The sequence below is a fragment of the Salminus brasiliensis genome, chromosome 16 (genome assembly GCF_030463535.1).
Source record: "Salminus brasiliensis chromosome 16, fSalBra1.hap2, whole genome shotgun sequence".
Lineage (NCBI taxonomy): Eukaryota > Metazoa > Chordata > Actinopteri > Characiformes > Bryconidae > Salminus > Salminus brasiliensis.
Genome location: NC_132893.1, coordinates 6,517,686 through 6,529,102, shown reverse-complemented (window position 1 = coordinate 6,529,102; position 11,417 = coordinate 6,517,686). Strand labels below are relative to the sequence as shown.

At 40.7% G+C, this 11,417-nt stretch overlaps 2 protein-coding genes across 2 annotated transcripts; one reads left to right on the top strand and one right to left on the bottom strand.

Annotated features, from left to right (window-relative positions):
• The first annotated feature begins 1,988 nt into the window (after positions 1-1,988).
• Positions 1,989-5,732, top strand: srsf9 (serine and arginine rich splicing factor 9). Its single transcript, XM_072659266.1, has 5 exons — positions 1,989-2,080; positions 3,379-3,761; positions 3,893-4,065; positions 4,178-4,350; positions 4,923-5,732. The coding sequence occupies exons 2-5, from the start codon at positions 3,604-3,606 to the stop codon at positions 5,142-5,144; spliced, it is 726 nt and encodes a 241-aa protein (XP_072515367.1). The 5' UTR covers positions 1,989-2,080; positions 3,379-3,603; the 3' UTR covers positions 5,145-5,732.
• triap1 (TP53 regulated inhibitor of apoptosis 1) lies at positions 5,659-10,429 on the bottom strand. The gene is made up of 2 exons (XM_072659267.1): positions 10,155-10,429; positions 5,659-6,400 (listed from the first exon to the last, which is right to left on the bottom strand). The coding sequence occupies exons 1-2, from the start codon at positions 10,299-10,301 to the stop codon at positions 6,323-6,325; spliced, it is 225 nt and encodes a 74-aa protein (XP_072515368.1). The 5' UTR covers positions 10,302-10,429; the 3' UTR covers positions 5,659-6,322.
• Between the last annotated feature and the right edge of the window lie 988 nt (positions 10,430-11,417).

The window sequence follows — 11,417 nt, the reverse complement described above, 5'->3', positions numbered from 1 at the left end:
TCAAATTCACACTTTCCAGATGGCGCAATTTATCTGGATAGGGTTTTTTGTTGTTGTTGTTGTTGTTGTTGTTGTTGTTGTTGGGTTTTTTTGTACATATGTAATGATGTAAAACAGTTGTAAACCAGATATGCTTTGTTTTCTTTGGGGGCTATTTTGCCTTATAGCCTCCTGCATGTCTAACCATGGATAGATTTTATATCGTAGGCCAAAGGCTGTCCTTAACTATCGTAAAACAATGTCTCAGGGGGTATATTCGTAGCCATCTGATGCTATAACTTTCTGTGATGCAGATTTTGAAGACCTTTTTAGACATTTCAGACTTCTGGTTTCATTCGCTACCACTGGCAACAGTTCTGGGTTGGTAAGTTTTACACCAAATCATTCGGAATGACTGTTGCAGGAAGGCTGCAGAGAAGTGGCTAAAAAGAAGGACTCGAGCCAAGATGTTGCAGGACTGTGGTAGCTCAATGTATGTCACATGAGCTGTGCACATTTGCCATAAAAACACATAAATAACTTGAGTAAAAATTGACTAAAGAAAATGTGCTAAAAAAAATCTAATTAAATTTGGGGAAAACTAAACAGACTGAATCTCAAGCCATCCAATGCAAAAGAGGGTCCACACACAGGCCAATACATATACCTCAATAAATGAACATTCCCACCGTCTACACCAAACATTTCTTGGCTGATCAACTGCATTCCATTGATTTTTCACATTTTTCTTCATAACTAAATTGTTGAGGTGTAAACACAGTCACTTTGTGATTGTCAGGTTGTGTTGATGTGAAATGCTGCATTGTAAAGACACTTACCAACTCAGATTGCTGTACATCCAAAGGTGTCAAAAGTATTCACATTCATTAATCAGGTAGAAGTGGAGATACTAGGGTTTAAAAAGACTTCTATAGAAGTTAAAGTATCAACTTAATCTCAACCTACTATTTGCACTTCAAGCCATCCAACGCAAAAGGGGGTCCACACACAGGCCAATACATATACCTCAATAAATTAACATTCCCACCATCTACACTAGGTATGCAACGGATATTAGATGAAAAAAAAAAGCATAACCTGATCCATTACCCTAAACTGTCACGTAAATGTATGGTTCAAGCCTACATGCTGGAATTCTAGGCTTTATAACTCAGTGTAACGTACAGACAGATACACAGATTATAACAAGCTGCAGTACTTCACATATCTAACCATGTTTTTATAGTCTTTACAATCAGATTTGCACAAATATCTAATTTCTGTTAAGATTTACATCTGAAATTCAGACATATTTAAGTAGAGTCTCCTGGAAATTGCACAGCATGTGTGACCACCTCTTATAGATTTTTAGGTGAATTATGTTACCTCAAACTAAACTACTTGGTTAAACCATGTAGCTACATTGTCCTTCTTGTTAATGTCCCTGTTTATCATTTGTAATGAATTCTACCTCTCAGCATTGTCTTAAAATAAAAACCTGTAGGTGGACAACATATGTAACTTTTATGGTGAAAACACTGAATGTTTTGAACACATGTTCTTCCAGCTGGATCCATTCTAGGAATTTTGGGAATGAAGCAATGAAGGCTATTGGATAGAGAAATTAACAGTGCTTTAATGATAAACACTTTGGATATTTTGTTTTTTATCACAAACACTACAATAATGAATTCTGAATCTTGAATAAGGAAGCTGGTCATACTCACAGGCCAGCATGGTCAGGCCAGTCAACCAGCTTTTTCATGCTGGTTATGCTGATCAGCCACCACAGTCATGATGGTTATCTAGCATATTCAGGCTGGCCATGCTGCTTGGTTAGCTTTTCTTACAATGCTTTGTCCACATATGAAGCATTTACTTATGCATTTTTTAAAAATAAACTGTATAATTTACTTGATCATACAATAAATAAGAGAAAGCTGCTGTTTACTTCCAGCTCGAATCAGGAGGCGTGTCGTCGTGGGCGGAGCGTGCTGCCGTGGGCGTGGCCTGCGAGTACCACACGTTTCCTGGTCCAGAGGAAGCGGAGGGGAGGTCGATTAGCTTCGGGCAGCTAACGGCAGCTTCTTTTTACAGGCAGGTATGTCTCAGCCTCATGCTGTACGGCTTTTGCACATTTTACACACAAGAGTGCACAGTCGGGACACTCACACCCCCGCTGCGTTATGCATTGGCCTCCTCTGCACGAACAGACGGAGTATGAACGTCAGCTAACGGTAGACTAGGCTAGGCTAGGCTAGGCTATGCTAGGCTAGGCTAGCAGCATTGTCCCAACAAAGGGAAGGATACCGTTGAAGCTAGTTAGCTACCTAGCTACCTAGCTAGCGAGCGCAGCTTCTGAGCTAAGCGGTGCAGCTCTGGTAGCTGTTTATTGGAGTTAAATGTTAGGCTGAGTTCTGAATATTATGGAAATGACTTGTGTGTGTTAAGTAGAGATTTACTGAGTGCCGTTATTTATTATCAGGGTCAATGTTGGCTAAATTGGCGCTAACTGACGCAGCTATCTACTTTAGCAATCAAGGAAGAGGAGTGATGGGGCTGTTGATAAGTAATCCAGCTGTATAACCCACCATGTAAAAAGCCAGTTAAAAGCTCTAGCTATCTCTCTCTCTCTCTCTCGCTTGCTATCTCTCTCTCTCTCTCATACTCAAACACACACTCGCACACACACTGACCGCAGGTCTAGGTAAACAGAGGTCTGATTCATTTAGCTAGGTAGCTCCAGGTACAGTGTCTCTACAGACCAGGGCCTGATTTATGACTGTCATCATACCTGGGAACCCCAGTTTGTGAGCTTGAAAGTGTCATTTACCTTCACCACCTACATAAAAGTGCAGAAAGTAGTGTCCCATTGATTGGCCAAGAAGCCAGCACTGACTTTCCATTGTCACTAGTGGTGGACATGATGTCCCTAACTGACTGAATCAATTTAGATTTGTGATTAAAAAAAAAAAAAAAATCAAATCTGTTTTGTATGTATAATATTTTTACGTTTATTTAAGTCTGAATGTGTAACCTGATCCCTGCTAAATTTCCTTAAAATCCCAGGAGAAGGTGATAAAACTGCTTAATATTAGAAGCAGCAAGATTTTGTTGGCCTAAAACTGGCCCCTCGGTTGTCCAGACTGACTTATGTTTGAATTATGTTACACAGGTAGGAGAATGTAGAGTTAGGAATCTTCTGCAAGGCTATCTTACGTTAAAAAAGGTGACGAAATGTATATGTTTGGCTTTTGAAAAAAGTATATCTTATAAAAACCATCTGCAAATACAAAGGGAATGTACAGACTTCTGCTGCAGTGTTTAAACAGAAATGTGTGGATTTTGTTTTATGGATAAAAAAATATAATGACTCACTGGTTATCCTGTTTGTTTAAGTTTTTCAGAGTCTGATGAGGTCTTGGAGAGGCCCTATGATGTGTTACTAGAGCTCAACATGTACTACAACTACTGCCGCTCTACCCAGACTTTAGTTTAATTAAGACGCTTTTAAGAGGACGGACTTCTAGAGAATTGGGATTGCTGCTCAACACCCTTTTGTGGAACCCTGTATCTCCTCGAAGGCAACAGGTCTGTTTGGTTTGCGTGAGGCCTGTTTAAGCTATGGCGGACGGGAGGATCTATGTGGGGAACCTTCCCATGGATGTGCAGGAGAGGGACATTGAGGATCTCTTCTTCAAATATGGAAAAATTCGGGATATCGAGCTGAAGAACAACAGAGGCACCATCCCCTTTGCCTTTGTTCGTTTTGAGGACCCACGGTGAGTTCCAGGGCTGATGTTTCATTTTCACCCTCACTGACTGACTGACGTCAGGAAACACATGGAGGAGACATTTCTCAAGTGTCCCTCAGTAGAAAGAAAGTTAGGAGCACTTTACTCTCTTCCCATAGGGATGCGGAGGATGCAGTCTATGGAAGGAATGGATATGGATTTGGAGACAGTAAGCTGCGTGTGGAATATCCTCGTTCCTCAGGATCCAAATTTAGTGGATCTGTTGGAGGAGGACCAAGGGGAAGATTTGGACCTCCGTCACGCCGCTCTGAGTTCCGGGTTATAGTGACTGGTAGGTCAAATTTGATGTGTAAAGCGAAACTGTATAGAAGATTTGAAGTGGGGGTGTTGCTGTTTGTCAGGGGTTTGTATTGATCAGGTGAATCTGGTCCTTGTCTTTGTAGGTCTTCCTCCTACGGGCAGCTGGCAGGATCTCAAAGATCACATGCGGGAGGCAGGAGACGTTTGCTTTGCTGATGTCCAAAGGGACGGCGAGGGAGTGGTGGAATTCCTTCGACGGGAAGATATGGAATATGCTCTACGTCGGCTGGATGGGACAGAGTTCAGATCCCATCAGGTAAAAAAACATTTGCATATTTGGGCAAAAATCTCTCTTTAACAAGATTGTAAAGAGGAATTGTACTGATTTCTGAAGGTTCTAGTCAAAGGTATTCAAGGAGAAACTGATGTTAAATGGTTCATTGGACAGAAATAAAAATATTCCTCCTTTTTAGTATCAGAACCAGTTTCACAATGTCTAAAACACAAATATACATGCCTTGTTAGGCAAAATAGTATAAAGTATACTATATGATAAAATAGAAGTATATATGTATGTATTTTTTTAATAAATAATATAGGGCTAAACCTCCACAAAACAAAGTACCTGGCAACGTATTCATAACATAACATAGCTTCTTACACTTCAGACCTCTGGCTCCAGTCACCACCACTGTGAATCCTTATGACTTGTCTCTAGTCTCTAGAACTGCAGATTTCACCATAAACACTATGTAACTTTGTTCAAATCTTAAGAATTGTGTTGAAATTTTGAGAAGATTTCCCTTCAGGATTTCAGACACTTGTTTTGGTTTTTTTGCTATTTGGTGTGTATATTTTTTTGAAATCCTTTCTTTGTTTGCTGTACAGGGGGAGACTGCCTACATCAGAGTTCTGGAGGAAAGGGGTACAAGCTGGGGTCGTTCACGTTCCAGATCCAGGTCTCGTGGGCGTTATTCACCTCCCTATCAGAGCAGGGGGTCCCCACCGCCTCGCTACCGCTCCCCTCCACGTCATATGTCTCGTCATAGCCCTCCCCCTCGACGAGCCCCAACCCAACACCACAGCCCGCCCCCACGCCACTATCGGTAAAGAGCCAAGAGATGCCAGAGCTGGTCAAGTCAACCCCTCCCCCCCTCAATCATTTTCCACCTTTTTAATTTTTTTGCTTTGTTTCTTAACTTTGTAATTTACATTCCGTCAAGAATTCCGACACCCCAAAGGCCTTCAAAGTGCAAAAATGGTCTCAACGAAATTTTTCCTCTTGCTGGATAACTGGCATTTGGTGGGAAGAGTGAACGATTGTGACGGAGCAGGTGTTCTGAGGCGTGACTCCGGATTCCTCTGTGAAAGTGTGAAAACTTCTACTTCGTGGCATTTAGAATAGTCCTCACGCTTTTGGCTTTTGTCCATCTTCAGTGGCTCTAGTGAAACACACCTGTTGGGACCGGGTTCACAGTAATTTGATCAGCCTTCAAAAATCTTTACACTTTTTTCTTTTTCTTTTAAATGAAAGGATGAACTTTTTAAAGTTACTTTGGTTTTGGTTTTTTTTGTGTGTGCGCCCCCCTCTCCTTTTGTATCATGTAATGGAAGTATGCATTTCTTTTCTCCTTTTTTTTTCATTTTTATTTTATTTTTTCAATTAAAGCATTGAATCATGAAGATGTTCTCCCAAAATTGGGTAATGTCATTATTGAACACCAGAACATCAACTGGAATTTCCTGGATTTTGTTCTGTTTATTTCTGTTTGTTTATTTTTCTTTTTACTTTGCTGACTGAGTTTTGTGAGAAAAAGGAAAACACTCCCCCAAAGTAAAACCTAGTACTATACAAAAACACATTTTGTAGCCAGATCGGTAGGCATGTTAATAGCTGCGTGTCATTCCAGTTATCCAATAATTACGACAAACACTCACTGCTAGAATGCATAACATCCTCCACAAGGTACCTAAAACCTGCATGCTCAAGTTACTAATTAGTTGAGTAATCCCGCCATCACTTTTTTTTTTTTTTCTTCTTCTTTTTTTTTTTCAAAGCATTTTTGTTGACCCAAGTTTAAAAATGTCAAAGTAGTACCAGGTTTCTACAATACACACATTACCCAGCCTCTACCCCCCCCCAGTCCCACAAGCAGGTCCTCATATCTAGTGCTTCCTGATGATGCCAGCGTCACCAGTGCAGCTCAGGAAGCTGGACAATCAGGTGGTAGAGAAAATCTAGGCAAGCGACAGGTGTCCTTTTTTTTCTTTGGGTTTGATTTTTTTTCTCAACTGCCAGGCTTCTCTTTGTTTGGCCCCATGAACTCCACACCATCAATAGGGATGTCCTTTTCTTTGATGGCTTTCTAGAAGAAGGATAATATGATTACTGGTCAGACAAGTGTGAATGTAAGAGGGAGTTACATTACTACATTAGGCCTTATCCAGAGGGTTATAGGACATGAAACATGATGGTAATTGTGGCATAGTAAATACTACACTGTATACTGATGTGGAGAGAAGCATTCACTATACAGAATATTCAGTACAGTATGGCGGATCGTCATGGGCACACAAAAACCTTGACCTTGTTTACACCTGGTCACTTCATGTGAATAGTGATAAGATTTTAGACACATGCATTTACACTTGGTAGTCTCCTGTTAGTCAGACACAAATCTAATAGCTGTAGGGGACAGAATATGCAAATTCGCTCATTTCATGAAAATCATGTTTGATGTTTCGGTTGTACTGGGAGCGGCTTTAGTTGTTGTTAATGTGTTTATACTGCTGTAATGTGGCTCAAGTGCATCTCGGACCATCTCCTGAAGTGGTTCGAGTGATCGGATTGGTATCTGGTGTAAATGAGCATTGGTTGTGTTCAAACTTGCATTTTTTTTGTGGCTTGGCCTTATCCAGACACAATCCTGACGCAAACCCAAGACGCATGAAGTGACCAGGTGTAAACGGAGTCCTGAGTCCAACAGAAGGGGAAAAAAAACCCAAACTTTCAATAGAGGTCAATGTAAACAGATTTTCTTCCAGGTCATTTTGAAGCATTTCTATTTGTTTGAACTGCAAGATTCAATTTATGTCACAAAATGAAACACATGAGAGATACCAAACAGAGATGCAAGACTTTTGTGTGACAGCAATGGTATACCAGTATCTTAAGCATTAACAGCAATCAAAATTGTTTAACTCTCATTGACTAAATGTCAATCTAACAAGAACAATTTAAATATCTCCAAATTCAACACAAAATACCACTTTGACTAATGACAACTGCAGTCTCAGAATTATTTAACCCCTTCAGGATAAGTGTCTTCAGTACTAAGTAGAGCTCTCTTTAGCTGTTATGACCTGCTGCAAACATGATGCATAGCCACACACCAGCTTCTGGCAGCGTTCCTAAAGGGAATCTTGGCCCATTCCTCATGGGCAGTGGCCTACACTTTACTAATATTCTTGGTTTTACATGCTGCAACTACCTTCTTCAAATCCCACCAACGATTTTCTATGGGGGTCAGGCGACTGTGGCGGCTATTCCAGAATCTTCAGAGACTTCTTCTGAAACCAAGCTTTGATGGACTTTGAATTATGCTTGGGGTCATTGTCCTGTTGCAAGGTCCAATGATGACCAAGCTTCAGTTTTCTCACAGAAGGCATTGTGTCTTCACCCCAGATTTCCTGATACTTGATTGAATCCCTCTTGCCCTGCACACACTGCAGGTTTCCAGTGCCAGAGGAAGCAAAGCAGCACCACAGCATCACCTTCATTGTTCCTCCTCCAGACATACGTCTGATCCATAGGCCCGAAAAGTTCCAGTTTGGTTTAATAGCTCCACAGAACAGAAATGAAGAATGAAGCATACGCTGGAAAGAACACCCTGCCTACTGTGGAGTATGACATTGGTTCAGTGATGCTCTGGGGCTGACTTGAAACGTATAACATATGAAGGGGAAGATGGATTTAATCAGGTATCAGGAAATCCTAGGATAAGCTAAAGCTTAGGCCTCTAAAAACTGCAGTGGTCATTAAAAGTGGCCTTTTTTTGTTGAAAACCTAATTTGCAATAGAGGTTGCATCTGTTTATTTATACCTTGTGCACTATATACTGGTACAGTACATAGTGGTCCCTTATGCAGTATGCATTATATACTGGTACAGTATATAGTGGTACCTTTTACCGTACAAGCTGGTACAGTATATAGCAGTAGCTTATGCAGTATATACTGGTACAGTATATAGCAGTGCCTTATGCAGTATGCACTATTAACAGGTACAGTATATAACAGAACCTTATGTAGTATATAGTGGTACAGTATATAGTAGTACCTTATGCAGTATGCAGCATATACTGGTACAGTTTATAGCAGTACCTTATGCAGTATAAACTGGTACAGTATATAGCAGTACCTTATGCAGTTTAAACTGGTACAGTATATAGTGACAACCTATGCAGTATATACTGGCACAGTACAGTGGTAATATGCAATATAAACTGGTAAGGTATATAGCAGTATACTGCAGTTGTCATTAAAAGTGGCCTTTTTTGTTGGAAACCTAATTTGAAATAGAGGTTGCATCTGTATATCTGTATGCATTATATACTGGTACAGTATATAGTGGTACCTTATGCAGTAGAAACGGCTATAGTATACATTGGTACCTTATGCAGTTTGCAGTATATACTGGTACAGAATATAGCAGTACCTTATTCAGTATGCAGTATACCTTATATATAGCGGTACCTTGTGCCATACAAGCTGGTAGAGTATATAGCAGTACCTTATGCAATATATACTGGTACGGTATATAGCGGTACCTTATGCAGTATATACTGGTACGGTATATAGCAGTGCCTTATCCAGTATGCACTATTAACAGGTACAATATATAGCAGAACCTTATTCAGTATATAGTGGTACAGTAGATAGTAGTACCTTATGCAGTATGCAGCATATACTGGTACAGCTTATAGTGGTACCTTATGCCATATATACTGGTACGGTATATAGCGGTGCCTTATGCAGTATATACTGGTACGGTATATAGCGGTGCCTTATGCAGTATATACTGGTACGGTATATAGCGGTACCTTATGCAGTATATACTGGTACGGTATATAGCGGTGCCTTATGCAGTATATACTGGTACAGTATAGTGGTACATTATATAGCGGTACCTTATGCAATATATACTGGTACGGTATATAGCAGTACCTTATGCAGTATATACTGGTACAGTATACAGTGGTATCTTATGCAGTATATACTGGTACAGTATAGTGGTACATTATATAGCGGAACCTTATGCAATATAAACAGGTACAGTATACAGTGATAACCTATGCAGTACATACTAGCACAGTATTGTGGTACAGTATAAAGCAGTACCATATGCAGTATATACTGGTACAATACAGTGGTACAGAATATAGTATAGTATAGTAGAGTATACACTTTCCATCACACCCATGCAAACACCTTGTATCTATGAGGGAAAGGAAATTCCTTTTACTTTCAGTGGAAGTTATTTTTTTTTATTCCAGGTCACTTTGGAGCATTTCTATTGGCCCATTCATCATGACATTTGACACAATGTAAAAAATACAACGGCCAGATGCACAATATGCATCTGTATGTCAACAACTGAGAGACAGCACAAATTGAGGTTGCGATATACTGGTACAATGTATACAGGTACCTTATACAGTATGCAGCGTATACTAGTACAGTATATACTGTCACTTTATGCAGTGTATACAGTATAAACAGTACATACTGCTACTACAGCACATATCTGCACCTAATGCAGTATGCAGCATATGCTGCTTCCGTATATACCGGTACCATAGGCACTAAAAGCAGATGGTTCAGCTGTCAGGAACATCTCATCAAATGGAAACGGTTTGGATCTCAGGGCAGAGACAGCGCGGGGCCTTCAAAACAACCAACTAAGGTGACGAACAGCCAAGATCTCCTCTCTGAGACGATGAACAGCCAGGGGGCTATGATCTGCCGGGCTGTGGAGACTCCAGCGCTCCACAAAAACACACGACATTCAGGTAAAACAGCTGTTAGTGTTCAGAGAGATGGGGGGGGGGGGGGTGTTACCTGAACACAGGACTGGTACTTCTTGAACATCTCGGTGCAGGGATCACCGCTCCTGTCTCCTTTCAGGAATTTCTCGGCGAACCAGCGGTTGAAGCACTGGTCGTACTCCCGCTTCAGCTCCGTGCAGCCTTCGCCCACGCTGTTCATACTTTCGGGAAGGGCTTCAGATAGCAGAGTCTACGGGGATCGTGTGCTGCGGCTGCGGCTCTGCCTGTGTTTATCAATCATCCCCGCTCGCTCAGATCTCCAGGATGTTCGCTTGACTTTGCTGAACCACGTGGTCAGAAACCAGCCCGGGCGCGTAAAAATGACGTAGTCGTTGCGGCTGCTGAAACGTCGCGCAGTATAAAAGGCTTATTTTTCTTTATTTATTTATTTATGTTGAATTTATGCAGGGGGATCTTTATGAGTAAAGAAAATAAAGATTTTTTTTTGGAGAGTTATAATATTTAAGCGTTTGCATTAATCTACAGCTTTAATGGCTGCATATCATTGTCAGTGCATTTATATAATAATTTTTATTTTTAATTATTTTTATGTTTCATCAAATTATGGTTAGTTTCTGCAGAGACGTATTGCTGGCAAACAATTTTTAAAAATAGATTTTTTATTACATTATGTTATTATTCTGAAATAAACATCTCATTACGAGAAAATCTCATTTTTGTGAGATATTATGTCATAAAAAGACATTATAATTACCTTGTATATATCTTTGACATATATCTTGTAATTCTAAAAATACACTATATGGACAAAAGTATTGGGACACACCTCTTGATCATTGAATTCAGGTGTTTCACTCAGTCCCATTGCCTCAGGTGTATAAAATCAAGCACCTAGCCATGCAGTCTGTCTTTCCACACATTAGGGAAGAAATGGGCGGTTCTTAAGAGCTCACTGAACTCCGACATGGTACTGAAATACGATGGCACCATTGGAACAAGGGTTTAGCGAATGCCAGGAGAATATTACCTGCTTGCTGCTTGCCATCAGCAGCCAGAGTCTGAGAGAGCACAATTGGCCTTGCTCTCTTTGTCTGGGTAGATGTCACCTCAGTATGATGCTGGTCAGCACAGGTGATTGCTAGCCTGGTATCCAGCTCTTTCCTCCATGCGTGCATCGGCGGCAGTTCGGAAGGAGGCGTTGGCTGGTTGCACATGTGTTGGAGGAGGCATATGTCAGTCCTCACCCTCCCAGTGTTGGGAGCATCACGTGATGGGGAAGAGTGATAACAAGTGGATTGGCTGTCTGAAATTGTGG

Excerpts from the sequence above, each read along its gene's own strand:
- triap1 (XM_072659267.1), bottom strand. The coding sequence starts at position 10,301 with ATGAACAGCGTGGGCGAAGGCTGCACGGAGCTGAAGCGGGAGTACGAC. Across the intron at positions 6,401-10,154 it reads AGTACCAGTCCTGTGTTCAG|AAAGCCATCAAAGAAAAGGA; the intron begins GTAACACCCCCC and ends TCCTTCTTCTAG.
- srsf9 (XM_072659266.1), top strand. The coding sequence starts at position 3,604 with ATGGCGGACGGGAGGATCTATGTGGGGAACCTTCCCATGGATGTGCAG. Across the intron at positions 4,066-4,177 it reads GTTCCGGGTTATAGTGACTG|GTCTTCCTCCTACGGGCAGC; the intron begins GTAGGTCAAATT and ends TTGTCTTTGTAG. Across the intron at positions 4,351-4,922 it reads CAGAGTTCAGATCCCATCAG|GGGGAGACTGCCTACATCAG; the intron begins GTAAAAAAACAT and ends TTTGCTGTACAG.